Source organism: Ananas comosus, linkage group 15 (assembly GCF_001540865.1).
Source record: "Ananas comosus cultivar F153 linkage group 15, ASM154086v1, whole genome shotgun sequence".
Lineage (NCBI taxonomy): Eukaryota > Viridiplantae > Streptophyta > Magnoliopsida > Poales > Bromeliaceae > Ananas > Ananas comosus.
Genome location: NC_033635.1, coordinates 9,687,015 through 9,712,071, shown reverse-complemented (window position 1 = coordinate 9,712,071; position 25,057 = coordinate 9,687,015). Strand labels below are relative to the sequence as shown.

Sequence of the window (25,057 nt, the reverse complement as noted above, 5' to 3'; positions counted from 1 at the left end):
ATTTTTCGGGTCGCTTGTTGTGCCGGTACAACCATCAACTTGTACCGGTACACAATGCTCCAGACTTGGTTTTTAGCTTGTTTTCGACTCTATTTTGTGCCGGACAACGCTAAAACCTTTCTAACTCTTTTAGAACTCATCTTAACCCTTCCAACCTTGATGGAATGTTAACTGAAACTCGTCCATTTATCTTATTCGCATGCTTTAGCCAATTTGGCTAAAGTTTGATAATTCCTTCTGGGTTCCAATATGTTACATTCTCCAAACATGTTTTCGAACATGTCTCCATCATCTTTTCAACCACGCTAATGCCGAACTTAGCTCACGGCCCAACATGGCCTTTCGGGTTCCGTTTTCGCACCTACGCGCACCGAAACGCCCGAAAGCTTCCGAACTTCACCGAACCTCATCGGAACCATTTAAATAGTTTTCCAACCCAACATAAACCGTGACTTCATAACTTTAGAAGTCCGGTATGTTACATCATGTCATATATTTAGTGCCTTTATTCTCTACTATATGGAGATATAATAATGTCATAGGATAGGATTGCAACTAATGCATTGAACAACTCCGTTGTAATGCTACTAGCACATGAATATCAATTCTAGCTCTATGTTCATTCATCTATTCTAAACATTAACTATGCATGCCGCATAATATAAATTTGTCTACAATTAGTCTACTTTATAGAGTTCTGTAACAGCCATATGAAGTAGACATACTAATTGTCTTAACCACACTTCACATAGTGAGCCAATGACACAATTACACATGATCAACAATTATATAGCATTATTAAGAACATAGAGGGAATTCACTTATTCCGGTGAGGTCAAACCCATCAAAACACGTCGACCCTCGTCGATCCTGCTAGCGAAGGTAATCCGCAACCTCTAAGCACCTTAACAATAAATCCAAAATCAGCTAAGAGCTGAACTTATAAACCTACATTATAACCTGACAAACTTACATAGTATAGGCTAGATTCTCACCTAGGTTTAAAATAAAGCTAAACCTCTACTTCAACACAGGTTGAAGCACCCCAAACAAGCTCACAAGGGTCGCTATATTCAGCTCAAGGTGAATACCAAAGCTGCTGTGAACAAAAACCAAAACAGCATCACTCTTCACCAATACATCTAATATAGAATCAACATAAGGCAAGTAGTTAACTAATCACCTTCTCGAGGCTTCAATCCAGCTTTTCCCTGGATTTAAGTAGAAGAATCACAGCAAAATAACTCCTCTCTAGTTGTTTTTAACCTTCCTAAATCAGCTAGCATCAAAGGAACAAAGAACAACTTAACTTCACTACTAAAGCTTTAAACTAGTGAGTAGTTAAATAGCTCACCTAATCAAAACTCCAAAATTAGCAATCTATTGTGATAAGGTTGAGAAAACTCAGCAAAAACACCACCTCCTTCGTTCGAGAGCTGACCCTAAAGTTTCTAAACCAGCTAACACAAGAGAGAGGAGAAAAAAATAAGCTCAACTCACCAAACCTCACTCTAAAAAAGCTTCAAAACCCTAGAGAGAGAAAGGGTTGCAAATCCTGTTCTCAGCTTAATCCCACAGTGGAGCACCTGGGGGAGTCGACCAAAGAGGCAAGAAGATAAGGCTAAGAGGAAAAATTACCAATAAACCCTCACTGCCATGCAGCTGCCATGCTAGTACCGGCACCCCAGCACACTGGTACCGGTACCTAGTACAGAGTGCTGATTTTGGCGTTTCGCAATGCGCTTTTGCTCTTTCGGCCTTTTGCTCGCTCCAATAACTTGCCGAAATCTCTAGACAACCCTTCAAAAGATGTGAAATAGTTTCAATTGCTATTCCCACACTCGAACATCACAATTTGCCCAAGTTCAGTATACTACATTTTCCACGATCACGTTCTCAGGGTCGTGGGTCTTCGGGGCGACAGCGTTCTGGGGGACCTTGTCAGCAGAGACAGTCACAGGGGACTCTACAATGTGTGATTTGTGGGGGACTCCGCAGTCTGTGCCGCGATAGAGTGAGCGGCGACAGCTCAAGGTGTATGTCGCTCAGATGGAGGACTCTACAGTAGCCGACCGGGTGGTGGCAGGTATCATTTTGATTTCTGGTATTAGAGCTCGTACCTTATTTGATACCAGCACATCACATTCTTTTGTTAGCGAGCATTTACATCATTGCATGGGCTTGAGGTAGCGCCGTTGTTGCATGCACAAGAGGTGCAGATTTTCGACCATATTTTGCAGGTAGCAGAGTGTTGTTTAAATAAAATCTGAATTTGGAGCATAAAATGTTAGTTAATTATACACGTTGGACTTGGAATTGACTTAGGAGAAAGCTGTCGTTTCTACACCGTTATTTTCAGAAACTATCAGATTTAGCTCTAGGAGCCGTAGTTTGTTTGTATCACCGCAGTTTGTGGGCGGTGAATACCCAGAATAGTATAGAATGTATTTACGCTCGTGCTGGGATGCCGAGATTATTTTTACAGTAGAGTATAGACTGTTCTGAATTGTCGGGTGCCGTTGTGGTTCACGGTGGACCTAGATTGATGTGTTGGCATCGGATTGTGCCAAGGGCACGTAGATTATGGTTGTTGGACCAGTTAGACCTTTCTACTTTGATTACAGCCTGTGAGAGTCTGATTGGGCTCGGCAGAGATACGCTTGCATACTCAATTGGGTAGCGGCCACGAGTGCCACTCCGGAGTCGGGCTTAGTGCTTTTGCATTGATGTCGTTTTGTCCTGTTTGGACTTGCTCTCCACTGACGATCTAGTGTGGTGATAGTTAGTGTAGCTTCAACAGGCGGGACGGGTGTGTTCACATCCCTAGTGAGATTGGGTCAGGATTTGCATTTTCTACAGATGGTTAGTGCTGGTCGTGATAGTATAGGGGCATATAACTGTAGATTTATTCCAGCTTTCTTTACTATCCTTGCTTACTTCTGTAGAGTTAATGGGTAAGCCGTTGAGGCCGGTAGTGGAACCCACTGAGGACCACTTCTTTTTGCAGTAGTTTTCACACCCAGTTGGTGACCTCCTTTTTGCAGAGCCTACTTCTTCGGCTGCTGCTATTGCGCATTCAAACCGTGGAAAGGGAGTCGCGAGCTTGACCCCTTCCTAGTTGCTGCTAATCTAGAGTTTTATACCAGCTACAGGTAGTTGTAATTTTTGGTTCTTTTACATACTGATGTTTGTGCCTCGCTAGAGCTAGTGTTTTGTACCGGGATACTATGTATGTATTGAACTGATGTTATTTATATATACATTTTTCTTTAGCAGCTCTATACTACTAGTTGTAGTGTTGTATGATTACAGATACAGGTACAGCTATCGCTTCGTATAAAAGAGAAATTTCTATGTATACGGCGGGTCTGTTAGCAAGCTCAGAGAAACGAGTAATCCGAGGGGTGACAATAAGAGCATAATGTGTTGTTGAAATTTAAAAATACCGAAATTGTCCCTCTCCCAAACTAACGGGGAGAAGATTAATTCTGACGTTTTAATTTTTTTCAAAAATTAAATTATAAATTTTATCGATTAATTAATTAAAAAAAATAAATTTAAAATTCTAATTTAAAATTTAAAATTTAAAATTTAAAATCTCAAAATTTTAAATTTTAAATTTTAAATTTTCAAATATAAAATTCAAATCTTAAAATTTAAAATTTAAAATTTAAAATCTCAAAGTATAAAATTTAAAATTTAAAAATTTAAAATGTCAAATTTTAAAATTTAGAATTAAGAATTTAAAATTTAAACTTATAAACTTTAATTTTGAGATTAAAAATATAAAAAAATAAAATTTAAAATTTAAAATTTAAAATTTACTTTTTAAATTCTAAATTTTTAAAAGATATAATTTAAAATTTAATTTTTATATTTTAAATTTCAAGAATTTAAAATTTTGAATTTAATTTTAATTTTTAAATTTCAAGATTTTAAAATTTTGAAATTAAATTAAATTTTAAATTATATATTTTAAAATTTTAGAATTTGAAAAGTAAATTTTAAATTTTAAATTTTAAATTTTAAATTTTAAATTTTATTTTTTATATTTTTTTGTAATACATCGAATTTTGATCACATTGCTAATCTTGATCAAATTGATCAAGATAATGCAAAAATATAATTTGGTTTAATTCCGAACTAAATTAGTAGCTTCGGATGGTCATTAGTATGTTTTGGAAGTATTTGGAAGTATTTGAAACAAAGTAGAAGTGTGAAATCACCTTGGAGACAAGTATGCTAGTGTAGATTTTTCGCTAAAAAAACTGCAGGGACTAATTTATAAAAGCAGAATTCCTTTTTTTGGGGGGGTTTAAGTGCACTAGCTACTGCTGAATGCTACTGTTACTGCTGGTTGCAACTGCTGCTGCTATTGTTATTGTTACTGTTGAAAACTGCTGCTGCCAGCTACTGTTTAGTGCAGGGACTATTTTGTAAACTGTAGGGACTGTTTTGTAAACTGTAGGGACTGTTTTGTGAAAACTGCAAATTCCAGCTTGTGGAGGGGTTAGTTGCACTTGTTTTGATCTTATCTGTAGCTGAGCTACTTCCCCCAGCTACTGTGAACAGAGAATCAACTCCCCTTCTCTTCTTATTTCGTTTCTTTCTCCCTCTCTCTATCTCTCTACAACCTAGGCAGTGGATGAGAGAAAGGTTGGTGGAGTGCAGATTTTTGGTGAGTTGAGCTGAAAAGAAGGGTTAAAAAGCTGAGAGAAGAGGCTTGTGAGCAGGAATTCAGCTGGGGAGAAGGAAATTGAGCTAAGAATTAGTATATTTCTTAAGTAGTGTGATACTAATTGCTTTATAAGAGGTTAAACTAGGGTCATCTTGACTTCTAAGGCTTGTAGAGGCTTAAAGAAACTTGTTAGCAGCCTATATGCATATGTTAATGAATTGTTAGGATGTAATCTGAGATAAAATGATTTCCCCTTCTGTATGAAGGTGTTAAATAAGAGGTTTCTAAGTGATTATTACTTGTATTAGCATATAGGGACCTTGAGACTATGCTGAAAACTGCATGTTTATATGCTAAAAACTGCATGTATACATGTATAGAGGTGTATGTGCATAGTTCATTAGGAATAAAATTTGGGGTAAATTGACCTTAATTTCAGAATGAGGATAATGTTAACTACTGTGTAATTACTTTCTAAAGAGATGTAAATCGCAGATTTTAGGTATTAGGACTCCTAATACCATGACAAGCTTAGGAAACATGATGCTGGCAGCATATGTGTAAGTACATGAATGTATATACTTGTGAATTGTTTGTTATAAAGTGAAATTGGAAGTATGGTAAGGTTAATTCCTGAGAAAGAATGAAAGTATCTACTGTACTAAGGTGCGGAATAAAGAGTTTTTAGATGCTAAAGTTTCTTCTAAATGTTGTAAACCCTATAGAACCAACTCTATGCCATATATATGTATATGTGTGTAGTATACATATAAGTGAAAGGTGTAACCTAGGATAAGTGGAACTTAATTCCTGATTATGGGTTATGATGATTGACTTAGAGAAGAAGCTTATTGGTTCTAAAAAGGTTTAAACTGCAAGAATTAGGATTACTAAGATTTCCAGTTACCAAGTAAACCTAAAAAGAGTTATGTTAGCAACATGTATAGAGTTTAGGGCTGAATATGAAACTTATTAAATTATGAATATAACTTGAGTTTAATCTCTTTTATTCCTCAATGAAGGAAAGTTTGGCGTACTCGAAAGCTCGAATTGACATTCCGACGGATTTACGGCGTGCTAATTATGATAGACGTCGTTTTAGCTTCGTTTGCATCGAGTCGCGGGGACTAGGTGCTCATAGATTTCGAGACGTTGGTACTAGTCTTTCGACATCCCTACGAGGTGGGTGGTGCTATCCGAAATCTTCGAATCTCTCTTTATATCTATGTCGCCTTGTTGAACATATTTATATATGAATTGTATCATATTCATGCATTATAGAGAAATTGTCATTATGCAGTTAATAACTGAACAATTGAATTCATGTCAATATAAAGAACATGTAAACAGTAGAATATGGACATAGAACCCTATGAATGTGTGAACTTACTGTGGACTATAGCAATAGTGAATCTGGTGACATTGTGACTAGAGAATTAGTTTGCATCGAGATTGGAATTGTGAAACTAATATAAAGAGCTAGTTAGAGTTAAAGTGTGGTATTGTCATTCATTGGACCCTCTGAACGAGGATCAAATCATATTCACATTAGTCTAATGCTCGAGGAAGGTCGCTCGTCCTTGGGCGATGAGCTCCGGAGTGGTCATCAACTGGATTAGGAGCTAGCGTCTCCCCAATAGACGGTCCCGTCGGGATGTAGCTTGTGTCTCCCCGATACTAGAAATTTGGTTGGTGAGTTATTGTTAACCAAATGGTTAACTAGTTTGATTGGGTAATGATTATTAATAGCATGCACACATCAATTTCATATGTTATATACTGTTGCTTTCAGCTTTGTACAGGCATTGTAGTAGTTACATGTTATAGCTGGTTACTATCTATTCTCTTTTCTTGTCTACATATGCCAGAATAGACCTAGTGGGTGTGTTGGCGAGGTCGGCGGCCGAAACCACTGAAAACTTTTAGTAGTTCTCACACCACTAACTATACAGATCCTAGCGCGAGCGGAGCGGCCGAAGATCACGGCAGGAGCCCGGCATCTTAGCTAGAGGACTCTAGAGTTTAGTGGTATACCCATTTTGGTTTCATATTGTATATATTTGATGTCAAATGAACCTGTAAATGAATGCATAAATGAACATGTGAATGACTAAATGTTGTAGTTATTCAATTTTACAGTTTGGTTTAAAGTTTACAAAAAAAAAAAAAAAGTGAATTCATGTTTAGCTAGCTTAATTACTTTCACTCGTTCTTGTTGCTTGCCCTCGTGCAAGCCATGTATATTGAAATGTTATCTTGAAAATTGTTTATTTCTTTATACATGTACTCGTTGTTGTTAAGCCTTGGGCGGACAGAGGAGGTTCTGTCCGTTCGGCGTCTGTGTACGGACCAGGGTCGATGAAATTGGCGATAGCCGGACATGACAAATTAAGTAGTATCAGAGCTAGTGACAAGTGAAAGTTTAGGATGACCTAGGGGACTTAGGATTGGAAACCTAAGGACTAGGAATGCGAGTGACGTGAACCTAATGATAGCGAAAGCTAAATAGATAGGGTTAGTTGTTAGCATGTCTCTAATGTTAATTAGGGGCTGATCCATGTGATTATTTGTACCCAACTTAAGGAGTTATGTTGGTGGCCAACAACATAAAGTCGAGAGATGAGTACAAATACGCTTGATTGCTTTCGCCTGATTGGTTTTGTTTTACTAACTTGAATATTACGTTTCAAGAGTTATGGTGCCGCGGCGCGCGACGAGATCCACTCCGGCATCACCTCCTAAGGTGCCTGAGCAGCCTGGGACTGATGAGGTTCGTGAGCTGCGGGCTCAAGTAACCGCTTTTGTTGGGGCGATGCAGAGACAAGAGGAGCGAATGGAGAAACTGCAGGATTTGGTGTCGCAGCAGGCGACGGCGACTGCACCTGTGAGTCAGGATGTGCCTGCAACTGCGGAGCCGGCAACAGTGCCCCCTGTTCTGGCGACTACTCATCCGGTGGTTTTTGGCCCTTCCTGTTCTGATTCGGTGGCGATAGAGGCCGAGCATGAGCGATCGCTTTCGGTATTGACGGTGTTTATGCGGTTTAATCCCCCTATGTTTAATGGAGTTGTGATAGATCCTTGGGCAATGGATACATGGCTTACTTTTATGGAAGCATTGTTTAAGGATATTTATACTCTGGAAAAAGATAAGGTTCATTTGGCGGCACACTGTTTTGAGAAGGACGCTCAGGTTTGGTGGAGAAGAACCAAGCAAAAGAGGTCTCCAGATCATCCACCGATTACTTGGGATGAGTTTTGGGAGCTACTGTTTATGGAGTACTTACCTGATAGTGACAAAAGAAAGATGAAAGAAGATTTTTGCAAATTGAGACAGGAGAACAGTTCAGTACGGGAGTATGAACAGGAGTTCTCGCATCTGGTAAATTGTGTGCCGGGGATGATTCACAGGGATCGTGACCGGACCGAGTGTTTTGAGCGGGGGTTGCGACTCGAGGTATTCAAGATAATACATGCTTTTAAGTTAAAGATTTTTGAAGAGGTTTTGGATCGAGCTCTCTGGGTTGAGCGAGGATGCGATTGCGCATGATGAATGCAAATCGTTTGAAAGGAAAAAAGGAAAGGAAAAAAAGGAAGAAGCGGACTACCAGTAGTGTCGGGGGACAGTCGAGCTCTAAACGGCCCCCTCGGTACCCACGACCCCAGTCGAGGTATCAGGGACCCACTAGATGTGTTATTTGCGGCGGCAGTCATCAACCGACGGTCTGTCCACAGCGTGAAGGGAAGTGTTTTAGATATGGTCAGCTGGGACACATGGTTCGGCAGTGCCCGAGTAGAGCGTCATCTGCCTCGTCCACCGCGTCGGTTCAGTCGCCCCCGAGACAGCAGGCGGGTCTCCCACCCGCTATGTCCGCTGGACGCTCGCTTGTGCCGCGTCAGTCTGAGGCACCCCGACCTGCACCGAGCAGTCGTGTTTTTGCTACACAGGTAGAGGATCCTGCCGTGGTCGACGGCGTCGTGGCAGGTATTGTTTTAATTAAAGGCACTAGATCTCGTGCATTATTTGATACAGGTGCATCAAACTTATTTATCAGTAGAGCATTTGCTAGAACTCATGATATCGAGATTTCGGATAGTGCGAATGCCTAGTGGGTTTATGCTCCTGAGCATACTTTCAGTGTCTACGAGGAGTGTACGGCTTATCTAGTACAGGTGAGTGATTGGATTATGCCGACAGATTTGCTAGTGCTAAGTCGTATGAAAGATTTTGATTTGACCCTAGGGATGGATTGGCTTTCAAAGTATTATGCCACGATTGATTGCGAAAGTAAGGTGATTACTTTTCGTGAACCTGGGCAAAAGGAGGTTGTATATCGTGCGTGCAGAAGTTCGCTCTTTGCTTTGACGGTGTCGACGTCGAGAGCGAGGAAGTTGATTAATAGCGGATGCATAGCCTATTTGGCAACAGTTGTGGAGACTCAAAAGGAACTTCCAGCACTTGGAGATATTCCTGTAGTTCGAGAGTTTCCAGATATGTTTCTTGCAGAGTCACTGGGATTGCCACCGGATCAGAAAATTGAGTTTGTCATTGACTTAATTCCCGAGACGGCATCAATTTCGAAGGCTCCATACAGAATGGCACCGACTGAGTTGAGGGAATTGAAAGCACAGTTGCAGGATTTGCTTTACAAGGGCTTTGTGAAGCCTAGTGTGTCACCTTGGGGAGCTCCAGTATTGTTTGTAAAAAGAAAAATAGAATGCTTCGGCTTTGCGTGGATTATCGCGAGCTGAATAAGGTTACAATTAAGAACAAATATCTGTTGCCCTGAATTGATGATTTGTTCGATCAGTTGCAAGGGTCGCGGGTATATTCAAAGATTGATCTCCAGTCGAGCTATCACCAATTGAAGATCAAGCTAGAAGATGTGCACAAAACAGCGTTTTGCACTCGCTATGGTCACTACGAGTTCACGGTAATGCCGTTTGGGCTTACCAATGCCCCGGCAGCATTTATGGACTTGATGAACCGAGTCTTTAAGCCACTGTTGAATCAATGTGTCATAGTATTTATAGACGACATATTGATCTTTTCTCGAAGTAATGAGGAGCATGAGGAACACTTAAGAACGGTAATGCAAATTCTGTGGGAGAAACAGTTATATGCCAAGTTGAAGAAGTGTGACTTCTGGCTTCGTGAGGTCACATTTGTGGAGCATGTGATTTCTGAGGGTGGTGTATCTGTTGACCCAAAGAAAGTAGAGGCGATTAAAGATTGGCCTCGCCCGGTGACTGTTGCTGAGATCTGCAATTTTCTTGAACTTGCGGGGTATTATCGGCGTTTTGTGGAGGGATTCACTAAGATTACCACTCCACTAATGCGCTATACGCACAAAGGAGCCTGGAATGTTTGGAGCGAAGAATGTGATCGTAGCTTTCAGGAGTTGAAAGAAAGATTGACCTCGACTCCTATTCTCGCCTTACCGGTGTCAGGGGAGAGTTTTGTGATCTACAATGATGCTTTCTACAATGGACTTGGGTGTGTACTTATACAGGGTGGTCAGGTTATTGCTTATGCGTCTCGCCAGTTGAAAAATTTTGAAAAGAACTACCCTATTCATGATTTAGAGTTGGCGGCGGTGATCTTTGCATTGAAATTGTGGAGACATTACCTTTGTGGCGATCATTGTGAGATCTATACTGATCACAAGAGCCTTAAGTACTTATTCACCCAAAAGGAACTGAATATACGACAGCGCCGGTGGTTAGAACTGTTACAGGATTATGATGTTGCCATTCTATACCACCCAGGAAAGGCTAATGTCGTGGTAGATGCACTTAGTAGGAAGTTTGTGGAGAACTTGGCTATGACGATTACACATCAACCGTTGTTGTGGAATGAAATGCGGCGGTTTGATCTCGAGGTAGGAGCTCCAGAGGTGCCAGCTATTCTTGCCGCTCTAGTTGTTCAACCGACCTTGTTGGAAAAGATTAAAGATCAACAATCTTTAGATCCGTATCTCCAAAATGTGCGGTGTGAGGTTGAGAGCGGGCGTGGTGGTGATTTTACAGTCGGATCTGACGGTGCACTTCGGTTTCAAAATAGTTGGTGCATACCCAAAGACGAGGAGATTCCAAGACCTATATTACAAGAAGCTCATCAGTCACCCTATAGTATGCATCCAGGTGGCACTAAAATGTACAAGGATCTTAAAGTACGTTATTGGTGGCCTGGAATGAAAAAGGACATTGGACAGTTTGTGGCGCAATGCTTGACTTGTCAGTAAGTTAAAGCTGAGCGCCGATTCCCCGCAGGAAAGTTGCAGAGTCTACCTATTCCTGTTTGGAAGTAGGAGAATATTGCGATTAATTTCGTAGTTGGACTACCTCGATCGCAGGCTGGATGTAACATATTGAAACCCGAAAGCGAATATCGAACTTTACCCGAATTGGGTTAAAGTGCCGAGAGAAATCGATGGTCAAGTTCCATTTAGCTCTCCAATAATGTTGGAAGGGCTAAAAGTGAGTTTAGAAAGAGTTAGAAGGGTTTTAGTATCGACCGGCGCGAAGTGGAGTCGAGTCGAAGCCAAAAACCAGGTCTAGACAAAGTGTACCGGTACAACCATCGAGTTGTCACCGGTACAGATACGCAGAACGAGAGGAAGAGCTCTCGGGTTTGTGTCTGGCTGAAAGTATACCGGTACAAATTGAAAGTGTACCGGTACAAATCCTGCGAACCGAGAAATCTGCTCTCGGGTTTTGTCATACGCGATCGTGTAACAGGTGACAGCCCAAAGTGTACCGGTACACTTTGGTCTGGCAGCACCTACGAGGTCTGTTGCAAATAGAGATTTTTGGGGGCCCTAGTTGCAATTGTAACATGACATAAATACCCCCAAACCCTCCCCCTTCACAGCAAACACCCCCAAACACTCTCCCTCTCATTTTCCTCTTTCTCTCTCTAAAGGAGCTTGACCTAAGGCTTGGAGGAGAAGGAGAAGAAGCTAGGAGAATGTGGTTTTGGAGGTTTGAAGGTGCTAGAAGCTCTCCTACAAGAAAGATCTTGGAGAGCTTGGTCAAAGGTGAGTTCTCTTGCAAGTAGAACTCTAGGGTTTGGATTTCCACCATAGAACTTAAGGTTTGGAGCTTCTCTCTTGTTTAGAAGCATTATTGGGCCATGAACACCATGAAATCCATGTGAGCTTCATGTGCTCTAATGGTGGATGGCTAGGGTTCAAAGTAGATGCCCTAAGGGTGTTTGGAAAGGCTTAATAATGGTATTAGAAAGTTTCCTAGTTGGTTCTAAGCTATCTTTTGCTTATGAATGAGATCAATCTAGGAGAAATCTCATTATGACATTGTTAGGGCATGAATTTTGGGGCTTTTGGATCGTTTTCGAGGTAAATTGCCTCTTGGAAACCTAATTAGGGGTATTCCCGACGCGTGGGACAACTCCGTTCGTCGAAATAAAAAGTCTAGATATGAGATCTTGCATATAGGGTCTAATTCAGCACTATTTTGGGTATAGGTCGCGGGAGAGACGTTCTAAAAATTCCGAGAGTCGAACTTCAACCCTTTTATGATCATTCGAGGTGGGGGGTGCATTCCGGAATCGTTGGATTCCCTCCTATGTCTATATCCCTTGAGCATTTTAAATTGTTGCATTCTTGCATATAGGGTAGCTTATTATTGTGCTTAGTTGAATTGCATATAGATGCATAAAAGAGTATGTGAATGATAAAGAAACGAGAGAACTTGTATGTGAAAACCCTATGTGCATGTGAATGTGGGAAAAAGACTATGACTATAGTAAACAAAGGTGACGTTGACATAGTGACTTGATTGGCATTGAGATACACATTATTAAACCTAGTTTAAACAATAGTGACATTGTGACTAGTGGCTATGTAATATACCGAAAATTCGGAAAATAAAAATGTCGAACTTTAGTCAAATTGACCAAAGTGCGAAGACGGTACAATTTGGAAAGTCCGAAGGTGTTAAAATGATTAAAAGTGAGTTACGGGAGGTTTTCGAAGCTATAGAATCAAAATCGGCATTCTGCAGTTTTGAGCTCTCGGGGACCGGGCCCTGGTGGGAGAGACCGGTCCCTGAACGCGTGTGAATTGAGACAGCCGAAAAATCGGCTAAGTCCTGAGAAACCAGCTCTCGAGAACCGGTCCCTGCCTGAGAGACCGGTCCCCCAAGGAGAGACCGGATGCATCGCCCGCAGCAGCTCTGGCTGCGCTGGGACGACCTTCGGGAACCGGTCCCTGATGGAGAGACCGGTCCCCGCCTACGTGAACAGCCCAGTCCAGACAGTGTGAAAGAGTGAATGTTGAGGGGTTTAGCTGCAATTTTGCAACCCATACAGTATAGTAAGGGGACAAATGAGACATTTCTCTCATTCTCATTCTCTCACACTCTCTTCTCTCCCTCTCTCTCTCTAGAAGCCAAAGGAGCAGAAGAAGAAGACAAGGAAAGAAAGGAAAAGAAGAAGAAGAAAGTGGAGAAGAAGCCATTGGAGTGAAGCAACTCCATCTTCTTTCTCTCTAGTGCAAGAAAGGAGCAAGCTTAGAGGTAAGCTTTGCCCTTTTTCATGTTAACTCCCAAACTAAGGTTTGGGTAAACCTAGAAATGGTTTTTATGGAGCTTTTGGAGTATTGGAAGCTTTTCTTTTGCTTCTTTTGAGATCATGGCCATGGAAATGGTGAAGCTTGAAGGTGAGCTCCACCACCTCTCATGGTGAAACCCTAAGTAGGGTTTTGATTTGTCTAAAGATGGTTCTAATGGACTTTCTAGAGTATAATGAAGCTACTTTTGCTTCCCAATGAGATCAAAGCCTAGGTTAGATGATGCTTTGAAGCTAGGGCACCCAAATTGGGACTTTTGCTCATAAGGATTTCTAAGTGCAATTGGCCCTCTAGAAACCTAATTGGGGGCATTTCCGACGCGTTGGTGCGCTCGAATTAACGTTACGAAAAGCCGATGTAAAGATATAGGCAAAATGGCCTAAGTTGGCTTCGTTTTGCCGCAGGTGAAGAACGAGGAGCCTATAAATCTCAAGAAAATCATTGGAGCACCTAAATAGACCTACGAGGTGGGTGGTGCTTTCCAAACTCGTTGAACTTCTCTCTATGCCTAATGTGTCATTCAATTGAGCATTTGTATATACATTGTTGCATACATTTTAGAGTAAAGTGATGATAGAAATGTGATATTGCATGATTGTGAGTACAACTTGCCTAATGTGATGGTTGAGAACCTTATGAATGTAAAACCCTATGTGTATGCATGAGAGAAAAGTGAGCACCCAAAGTGAGCAAAAGAACAGAGTGACACTATGACATAGATCGAGTGGCATTTGCAAATGTAAAGTAAAGAACACTAGAGTTAGTGTGATGCAAAGAACCATAAGTGATGTAAGAATGATCGAAAATGGACATGTGTAAGGTTAAAGTAAAGTGGGGCAATAACGAAACAAAGAATTTAACAGAACAAGAATAGCTAGAGTGCAAAAGTAAGGAAATGTAAAGAATGTGATTGGCATGATTTGCAACATAAAGGTGATGTAAAGGACACTAAGCTAAGGTAAAGTCAAGATTGAACTTATAATGCTTTGATTAAGATAATGATCAATACTTGCTTGAGTCCGTCTCGAGGGCGGGTCCTCCGCCTCAGGGCCTGATGCGCTCCGGAGTTATGCGCATCACGGGTTGGAGTAAACCCGAAGAACGGTCCTAGCTGGTGAGTTCCTGCGATGATGGACTTAATGTGAAGCAAGTTTAATGTGGCGAAACCCCCGGGTTAGCCTTGAGATTAAAGAATAAAGAATAAAGAACAAAGAGCAAAGAACAAAGAACAAAGTGTAAAGATAAAGAACGAAAGAACTTGCATAATCTGCATATGTTAATGTTGAGCATATTCCTTGCTTATTGTTCAGGCATATTAGCATCATGTTGTAGATTGGTTACTATATTTCAGCTTATCCTTTCTATTATGCCTGAGTTAGTCCTAGTGGGAAAGTCGGTGATGTTGGGGCCGAACCCACTGGAAACTTTGTTGTAGTTCTCATCCCACTATTCCACAGAGCCGGGACCGAGCGAGCCGGCGAGCGACCGCGGTAAAGGTATCGCACCGTAGTCAGAGGCCACCGGAGTTGGGTTACATTTTGTTAGTAGTTTACCCCTTTTATCATCTTTTGTATTTGATGATTTAAGATGTTAATGTATAAAGTAAAGAAAAGAATGTAAAGCTTATTTTGAGGTAGATGTGATGTAAAAAGAAATGATGCAAGCAATGTAATTTAATGAAATGCAAGAATTATAAATGTTGGATAGATACAATGTATGTGATCTAAAGTAAATCATAGTACAAGTGAATGTTTAGTTTCCTTTCTCTCACTCGTGGCTATTGCTTACCCTCGTGTAAGCCGTATTTGTATGTTTCCGCTAGTGCACTTCTTGTTTAAAATTGTACATGTGATGAGCCTTGGGCGGACAGGGGAAACTCTGTCCGTTCGGCGTCTGTTTGACGTGCTCGGGTCGGGCCAAATTGGCATCGGCTCCGGGGTGTGACAGGCTATGTATTCCCAAGTTGGGAATTGGATCAATACTCACATTAGGACTTGGCTTGAGAGAAGTAGCTTCTCCTTAAGTGGTGTACTCCAGAGTGTAGACACCACGGGGAGAGTGCCCCGTCGACGATCCCTCGGGCGATTGTGCTTAAAGCCTCCCCCGGTAGACGGGATAGGAGTTGTGAGCTATTGGGGTTAACAAGGTTAACCGGTAAGATTGGGTAAAGAAAGCCAAAGTAAAGTATGGATAAAGCATGCATGTATCTTTAATATCGCTTTGATTATATATCCACTGACAGTTTTCTTGCAGGCATAGTATTAGCATTATTAATGGTTGCTTATCTCTTTCTTGAAATACTAATGCCTACATAGACCTAGTGGGTAAGTCGGCGAAGTCGGTTGCCGAACCCACTGGGAACTTTGTTTAGTTCTCACACCACTAACCCTGCAGATCCTAACGCGAGCGGGGCGGCGGAGGATCGAGGCAAGGGTATTGCGCCTTAGCTAGAGGCCACCGGAGCATTTACATTTTAGTCATTCCCGTTTTGTATACATGTATCAACTTTTATTTTGTTGATCTATAGATGTATGAGTTGAGAACAATCATGTATTTTGGTAAATGATTAAGATGTAAAAGACTTTATGAATAAAACCAAAATGGATGTAATAGCTTAGTTCACTTGTATTTTGTTTAAATTTAATCAAATATCATGTATGGTTGTATGCTATAGCTTAGAGCTTTCGCTTCCGTTGTTGCTTGCCCTCGTGCAAGCCTTGTATAATTGCAAATCTTTTTGTTGATTGCTTTATTATACTTGTTGCTAGAGCCTTGGGCGGACAGGGGAGGTTCTGTCCGTTCGGCGTCTGTTGACATGGCCGAACCCAACCAAATTGGCAGGGATCGGGGCGTGACAGATATAATTGTATCAGAGCAATGGTGAAAGTAAAAGTCTAGGAAGGACTTAGGGACCTTAGGCTTGGAGACCTTAGGGACTTAGGAAACGTTTAACGTAGACTTGGATACGCGAAAGCTAGTTGATTGGGTTAAAGATAGTACTTCTCTAGAAGGAATTAGAGATGAATTCAAGTATTAATTTGTTTTCTACTTAAGGGGATTGTGTGGGCCGGCCGACCACGTGACACTGAGAGTTGGAAAATAATTATGCTCGATTGCTTTCGCTTAATTGGATAGCTATTTGGAACGTGTAAGAGTCACGTGTATCGAGTACTAATATGTGTGCTACATTTCAGGACGTGATGGCACAAAGGGGACGCCCTAGGACGCGATCCACACCGGCACCACCTCTTGCGCAGCCCGAGCAGTCTCGATCAGATGAGGTTCGTGCGCTGCGAGCCCAAGTGGCGGCTTTGGCTGGGGCTATGCGGCAGCAGGGGGGGCAGATAGGACAACTCACGAGTTGGTGTCGCGACAGGTTGCGGCATCTGTGCCGAGGGATCCGCCTGTACCTGTTGCCCTAGTTGCACCACCTCCAGCGACAGCAGTAGTAGCGGTGACGGCTATTCCTCAGATGGCATCGGGTTCATCGGCTCCTCTACCCGATGTACTTGAGGCCAAGCAGGAGCGGTCACTAGCAGTGTTGACGACATTCAAGCGGTTCAACCCTCCAACCTTCAACGGTGACGTGAAGGATCTATGGTCGGTGGAGTCATGGTTAGCCGTGATGGAGGCATTGTTCAAGGACATCTACACCCTTGAGAAGGATAAAGTTCACCTTGCGGCCCATTGCTTCGAGGGGTCGGTGAGGTTGTGGTGGAACCAAGCAAGGAAAGGTCGCTCGTTGGATCTCGCTTCCATCACTTGGGAGATATTTTGGGAGATGCTCTTGCTGGAGTACTTTCCCGAAAGCGACAAGCGGAAGATCAAAGAAGACTTTCGCAAGTTGAGACAAGGTAGCCGATCGGTGCGGGAGTACGAGAAAGAGTTCACGCACATGATCAACTGCGTGTCGGGCTTGTTCCATGGCGATAGGGACCGAGCGGAGGCATTCGAGCGCGGGTTGCGACCCGAATCTTCAAGGTCATTCATGCCTTTAGGTTGAAGACCTACGAGGAAGTGCTTGATCGCGCGCTTTGGGTGGAGCGTGGCAATGCCATTGCGCAAGATGAGCGCGAGGCTTTCGAGAAGGACGAGGAAAAAGATAAGTCCAAAAAGCGGGCAACTAGCGGATCTGCAGGGCAGTCGGGCTTCAAGCGACCCCCGCGACCTTAGCGATCACAGTGGCGGAGAGGTAGGAGTCAGTCGAGGAGCCAGACGACCACCTTCCCGTGTATCATTTGCGACGGGAGTCATAGGCCGAGTGAGTGCTCCCAGCGCGAAGGGAAGTGTTATCACTGCGGCCAAGCAGGACACATGAGTTGGGAGTGTCCGGGCGGCGCATCCCCAGTGCCTTCAGCAACTTTAGTCCAGTACACTCCGCGATAGCTGGCAAGACTGCCATCCGCAGTGTCGGCTGGACGATTATCAGCGCCTCGACAGCCGGAGGCCTCTCGGGCACCTAGTGGGCGGGTTTTTGCCACTCAGGTGGAGGAGCAGCCGGTTGCAGTTCCCGACGATGTCGTGGCAGGTATTATCTTGATCCGAGGCATTAGAACTAGAGTGTTATTTTACACAGGTGCATCGCATTCATGCATATCAGCATCATTTGTACTAGCTCATGACATAGAGGTCACAAATGTCGAGGACTATTGGACAGTGAATACACCAGGGCATTCGTTCCGTGTATATGACGAGTGTCGAGAGTGTCCAATATAGATAGGTGATTGGATCATGCCGATCGACCTATTAGTGTTGAAGCAAATGTAGGGCTTTGATGGAATCTTGGGGATCAATTGGCTCTCCAAGTATTACGCGGTCATTGATTGCGAAAGTAAGATGATCACATTCCATGAGCCTAATCAAGAAGAGTTAGTATACCGGGTGTGTAAAGGTGTGCGCTTTGCGGCGACCATATCGACGGCGAGGGCGAGGAAAATGATAAAGGGTAGTTGTAAGGCCTATTTGGCGACCATCGTAGACTCTCAAAAGGAGTACCCGAATTTGGGGAATATTCGGGTTGTATGCAAGTATCCGGATGTGTTTCCGGCGGAATTACCGGGATTGCCACCGGACCGGAAAGTCGAGTTTGTCATTGACTTAATTCCCAGGGCGGTGCCAATTTCGAAGGCTCCGTATAGAATGGCACAGGTAGAGTTTTGTACGATCGAGCGTGCCTCCGTGGGGAGCTCCGGTGCTATTTGTGAAGAAAAAAGACGGCACACTTCGACTTTGCGTTGATTATTGCGAGTTGAACAAGGTGACGATCAAGAACAAGTACCCGTTGTCGAGGATTGATGACTTATTCGATCAGTTGCAGGGTCAAGGGTATATTCAAAGATCGACCTTCAATCGGGTTATCATCAATTGAAGATACGGCCCAAGAATGTGCACAAAACGGCGTACCATACGCGGTATGGCTATTATGAGTTCACGGTTATGCCATTCGAGCTTACTAATGCCTCGACACCTTTTATGGACTTAATGAATCGAGTCTTTCGTCCGCTATTGGACCGGTGCGTCATGATCTTCATTGACGACGTATTGGTATATTCTCGGACCGAGAAAGAACACGAGGAGCACTTGAGGATCGTGTTGGAGACACTCCGAAAATAGAAGCTATATGCAAAATTAAAAAAGTGCAAATTTTGGCTTTCGGAGATTATCTTCTTGGGTCACGTTATATCCAGTGATGGCATCTCGGTGGACCCAAAGAAAGTGGAGGCTATTAAAGATTGGCCTCGCCCGACAAGTGTAGCGGAGATCCGTAGCTTTCTCGAACTTGCGGGCTACTATCGGCGGTTCATGGAAGGGTTTGCCAAGATAACTACTCCACTAACGCGCCTTACACACAAAGGGGCAAAGTATATTTGGAGCGCCGAATGTGAGAGGAGCTTCGAGGAGTTAAAGGAAAGATTGACATCGACCCCGGTGCTTGCCTTACCGACGCCGGGGGAGAGCTATGTAGTGTATAGTGATGCCTCGTATATCGGTCTCGGGTGTGTTTTGATGCAAAATGGCCGAGTTATAGCATATGCTTCGCGCCAGCTGAAGAGCTATAAGAAGAACTACCAGACTCACGACCTCAAGCTAGCGGCGGTTATCTTCGCGCTAAAATTATAGAGGCATTACTTGTATGGTGAGCATTGTGAGATCTACACCGATCATAAGAGTCTCAAATACTTGTTCACCCAGAAGGAATTAAATTTGCGACAGCGGCAGTAGTTGGAGCTGTTAAAGGACTATGACGTCATGATTCTCTACCACCCCGAAAAGGCGAATGTCGTGGCTGATGCTCTAAGTAGAAAGTCGGCGAAAAATTTGGCGACGGCAATTACACCTCAACCGGCTTTGCAAAAAAGGATGCAGCGGTTTGGCCTTGAGGTTGTGGCACCGGGAGTGCCGGCAACACTAGCCACGTTGATAGTGTAACCAACCATATTGGAGAGAATTACAGAATTGCAAGTTTTCGATTCATTTCTCCAAAAGGTGCGGGGTAAAGTTGAGAGCGGTAGTGCCGATGATTTTGGCATTGGGACCGATGGCGCACTTCGATTTCGGAATCGTTGGTGAGTGCCTAAGGACGATGATCTTCGGAGGGCGGTTATGCAAGAAGCGCATCAATCTCCCTATAGCGTACACCCGGGCGACACTAAAATGTATCAAGACTTGAAGTTACATAATTGGTGACCGGGCATGAAAAAGGATATCGGGGAGTTCGTGGCACAATGTCTCACGTGCCAACAAGTCAAAGTGGAACGGCGATTTCCGGCAGGAAAGTTGCAAAGTCTACCGATACCCGTGTGGAAATGGGAAAACATAGCAATGGACTTTGTGATGGGTTTGCCTAGATCTCAAGGCGGACATGATGCGATTTGGGTAGTGGTGGACCGGTTGACAAAATCGGCACACTTTTTGCCGATCCACACTACTTGGTCGGGAGACAAGCTAGCTCAAATTTATCTCGACGAGATTGTGAGACTACACGGGGTTCCGATGTCTATTGTATTGGATCGAGACCCTCAGTTCACATCTCATTTTTGAAAGAGCTTGCAAGACGCATTAGGCACACGGCTCGACTTTAGCACGACATTTCATCCTTAAAGTGACAGTCAATCGGAGAGGACTATTCAAATACTTGAGGACATGCTTCGAGCGTGTGTACTCGACTATAAGGGCGGATGGCACGATCATTTGCCGATGGCGGAATTCGCATACAATAATAGCTATCAAGAAAGTATTATGATGGCGCCATTCAAGGCCCTTTATGGAAAGAAATGTCGCTCGCCGATTCATTGGAGCGATGTGGATGAGAGAGTTGCTCTTGGCCCCAATGTTGTTCGGGAGGCGGAGGAGAAAGTTCGCCTCGCCCGACAAAGATTAGCGACGGCGCAATCGAGGCACAAAAATTATGCTAACAAGCGAAGGAAAGACATCGAGTTCGCGGTTGAAGACCGCGTATTTCTAAAGGTATCGCTGATGCGCGGTGTTAAGAGATTCGGTGTTCAGGAAAAGCTAAGTCCCCGATTTGTCGGACCATTTGAGATCTTGGAGCGGGTCGGTGCGGTGGCTTACAAAGTGGCATTACCACCGAGGCTTGCGGGAGTGCACGACGTGTTCCACGTATCCAATCTCCGCAAGTATGTTCATGATCCGGAGCACATTCTCGAGTATGTGCCGACCAAGCTTCAAGAGGATATGACCTATGAAAAGTTTCCGGCTTTCATCGTTGATCGAGAGGTGAAGAAACTACAGAATCGAGAAATTCCGTATGTTAAAGTTCATTGGTGTGAACACGACGATCAGGAAAACACATAGGAGCTTGAGGACGTGATGAGAGAGCGTCATCCTCATCTCTTTGCGGAACTGGATTGAGGTATGAATCTCAATTTCAAAAAGGTAGTTTCGCGGATGAAACTAAATTCAAGGGGTGGAGAATATAACATATTGAAACCCGAAAGTGAATATCGAACTTTACCCGAATTAGGTTAAAGTACCGAGAGAAATCGATGGAACAAGTTCCATTTAACATTCCAATAATGTTGGAAGGGCTAAAAGTGAGTTTAGAAAGAGTTAGAAGGGTTTTAGCATCGGCCGACGCGAAGTGGAGTCGAGTCGAAGCCAAAAACCAGGTCTGGGCAAAGTGTACCGGTACAACCATCGAGTTGTCACCGGTACAGATACGCAGACCGAGAAGAAGAGCTCTCGTGTTGTGTCTGGCTGAAAGTGTACCGGTACAAATCCTGCGAACCGAGAAATCTGCTCTCGGGTTTTGTCATACGCGATCGTGTAACAGGTGACAGCCCAAAGTGTACCGGTACACTTTGGTCTGGCAGCACCTACGAGGTCTGTTGCAAATAAGAATTTTTGGAGGGCCTAGTTGCAATTGTAACATGTCATAAATACCCCCAAACCCTCCTCCTTCATAGCAAACACCTCCAAACACTCTTCCTCTCATTTTCCTCTTTCTCTCTCTAAAGGAGCTTGACCTAGGGCTTGGAGGAGAAGGAGAAGAAGCTAGGAGAAGGTGGTTTTAGAGGTTGTGAAGGTGCTAGAAGCTCTCCTACAAGAAGGATCTTGGAGGAGCTTGGTCAAAGGTGAGTTCTCTTGCAAATAGAACTCTAGGGTTTGGATTTCCACCATAGAACTTAAGGTTTGGAGCTTCTCTCTTGTTTAGAAGCATTGTTGGGCCATGAACACCATGAAATCCATGTGAGCTTCATGTGCTCTAATGGTGGATGGCTAGGGTTCAAAGTAGGTGCCCTAGGGATGTTTGGAAAGGCTTAATAATGGTATTAGAAAGCTTCCTAGTTGGTTCTAAGCTATCTTTTGATTAGAAATGAGATCAATCTAGGAGAAATCTCATTATGACATTGTCAGGGCATGGATTTTGGGGTTTTTGCCTCCGATCGTTTTCGAGGTAAATTGCCCTCTTAGAAACCTAATTAGGGGTATTCCCGACGCGTGGGACAACTCCGTTCGTCGAAATGAAAAGTCTAGATATGAGATCTTGTATATAGGGTCTAATTTGGCACTATTTTGGGTATAGGTTGCGGGAGAGGCGTTCTAAAAATCCCGAGAGTCGAACTTCAACCCTTCTACGATCATTCGAGGTAGGGGGTGCATTCTGAAATCGTTGGATTCCCTCCTATGTCTATGTCCCTTTTCTTGAGCATTTTAAATGGTTGCATTCTTGCATATAGGGTAGCTTATTATTGTGCTTGGTTGAATTGCATATAGCTGCTTAAAGAGTATGTGAATGATAAAGAAACAAGAGAACTTGTATGTGAAAACCCTATGTGCATGTGAATGTAGGAAAAAGATTATAACCATAGTAAACAAAGGTGATATTGACTACAGTGACTTGATTGGTATTGAGATACACATTGTTAAACCTAGTTTAAACAATAATGACATTGTGACTAGTGGCTATGTATTCCCAAGTTGAGAATTGGATCGATACTCACATTAGGACTTTGCTTGAGAGAGGTAGCTCCTCCTCAAGCGGTGTACTTCGGAGTGTAGACACCATGGGGAGAGTGCCCCGTCGACGATCCCTCGGGCGGTTGTGCTTAAAGCCTCTCCCGGTAGACGGGATAGGAGTTGTGAGCTATTGGGGTTAACAAGGTTAACCGGTAAGATTTGGTAAAGAAAGCCAAAGTAAAATATGGATAAAGCATGCATGTATCTTTAATATCGCTTTGATTATATATCCACTGACAGTTTTCTTGCAGGCATAGTATTAGCATTAGTAATGGTTACTTATCTCTTTCTTAAAATACTAATGCCTAAATAGACCTAGTGGGTAAGTCGGCGAAGTCGGTTGCCGAACCCACTGGGAACTTTGTTTAGTTCTCACACCACTAACCCTGCAGATCCTAACGCGAGCGGGGCGGCGGAGGATCGAGGCAAGGGTATTGCGCCTTAGCTAAAGGCCACCGGAGCATTTACATTTTAATCATTCCCGTTTTGTATACATGTATCAACTTTTATTTTGTTGATTTATAGATATATAAGTTGAGAACAATCATGTATTTTGGTAAATGATTAAGATGTAAAAGACTTTATGAATAAAAGCAAAATAGATGTAATAGCTTAGTTCACTTGTATTTGGTTTAAATTTAATCAAATATCATGTGTGGTTGTATGCTATAGCTTAGAGCTTTCGCTTTCGTTGTTGCTTACCCTCGTGCAAGTCATGTATAATTGCAAATCTCTTTGTTGATTACTTTTATTATACTTGTTGCTAGAGCCTTGGGCGGACAGGGAAGGCTCTGTCCGTTCGGCGTCTGTTGACGTGGCCGAATCCGACCAAATTGGCGGGGATCGGGGCGTGACACTGGACACGACACTATATGGGTGATAATTGATCGATTTAGGAAATCGACACATTTCTTGTCGATTCATACTACTTGGTCGTAGGACAATTAGCACCGGTGAACCTTGACGAGATTGTGAGATTACACGGGTTCCGACGTTGATTGTATCTGATCGAGACACGCGATTTACATCTCACTTTTGGAGGAGTTTACAGGATGCTCTTGGCACACGGCTCGACTTTAGCACGGCGTTTCATCCTCAGACTAATAGACAGTCGGAGAGGACGATTCAGATTTTGGAGGATATGCTACGGGCATGTGTACTTGACTTCAAGAGTGGTTGGCATGATTTCTTAGCAATGGCTGAAGTTGCCTATAATAATAGTTACCAGGAGAGTATTGCAATGGCACCATTTGAAGCTCTCTATGGGAGAAAATGTCGATCCCCTATTCATTGGAGTGAGGTAGGAGAAAAGATTGTTCTTGGTCCTAATGTGCTTCAAGAAGCGAAGGAATACATAATGTGTTTCAAGTTTCGAACCTTCGCAAGTATGTACATCATTCTGGGTATGAACTAGAGTATGAGCCAGTGGAGTTACAGGAGAATACGACTTATGAAGAGTATCCGGTATGTATTTTAGACCGTGAGGTGAAAGAATTGCGAAATCGCACTATTCCCTATGTGAAAGTGCAATGGAGCAATCATTTGAGGCGTGAAGCCACGTGGGAATTGGAAGAAGATATGCGCGAGTCCTATCCTCATCTATTCGATCAGGAGAATTAAGGTATGAATTTAAGTTTCGCGGACGAAACTATTTAAGGAGGGGGAGATTGTAATACATCGAATTTTGATCACATTGCTAATCTTGATCAAATTGATCAAGATAATGCAAAAATATAATTTGGTTTAATTCCGAGCTAAATTAGTAGCTTGGGATGGTCATTAGTATGTTTTGAAAGTATTTGGAAGTATTTGCAGTGAAGTAGAAGTGTGAAATCACCTTGGAGATAAGTGTGCTAGTGCAGATTTTTCACTAAAAAAATTGCAGGGACTAATCTGTAAAAGCTGTCACGCCCCGGGGCCGATTTTAAAAGCCTTTTTAAAACAGAGTTGCGAAAAACGTGCCATTTTTTTCGTTTTTTTCAACCTGGCCCACGCGACGTACAGACCCGCCACAAATACAAAGTTCCTCTGTCCACTCGGACAGAGTCTCCTTTGTATTTGCACGGCGTACCAACGATACAACAGGATCACAACCACAACCTACATTTACCAATCAACAACCAAGGCATGATATGCAATCCCATACAGCTAACAATCCTTAGAATGATGCATGCCTCTAAGCACTCCTTAGGCGCTGGATGATGCAATGCACAATACAACAAACATCCTATTTAAAAGTGCTCCCTACATGGAAGCTTTTGTTTTTAAACTCTAATTCATTCATTCATAAAAACCATTCGAAAACCTTTTT

At 42.9% G+C, this 25,057-nt stretch overlaps 2 protein-coding genes across 8 annotated transcripts; both read left to right on the top strand.

Annotated features, from left to right (window-relative positions):
* On the top strand, nucleotides 4,584-14,771 carry LOC109721168. Of its 7 annotated transcripts, none has more exons than XM_020248615.1 (3): nucleotides 4,584-4,678; nucleotides 5,701-5,860; nucleotides 7,370-8,712. In XM_020248615.1, the coding sequence occupies exon 3, from the start codon at nucleotides 7,374-7,376 to the stop codon at nucleotides 8,223-8,225; it is 852 nt and encodes a 283-aa protein (XP_020104204.1). In that variant the 5' UTR covers nucleotides 4,584-4,678; nucleotides 5,701-5,860; nucleotides 7,370-7,373; the 3' UTR covers nucleotides 8,226-8,712. The 7 variants fall into 7 exon arrangements, 3 of the variants coding, with proteins under 3 accessions (XP_020104204.1, XP_020104203.1, XP_020104202.1); XM_020248614.1 differs by having other exon boundaries at nucleotides 4,584-4,771; XM_020248613.1 differs by having other exon boundaries at nucleotides 4,584-5,238.
* On the top strand, nucleotides 20,743-21,081 carry LOC109721075. Its single transcript, XM_020248493.1, has one exon. It carries the CDS (start codon nucleotides 20,743-20,745, stop codon nucleotides 21,079-21,081), a length of 339 nt encoding a protein of 112 aa, XP_020104082.1.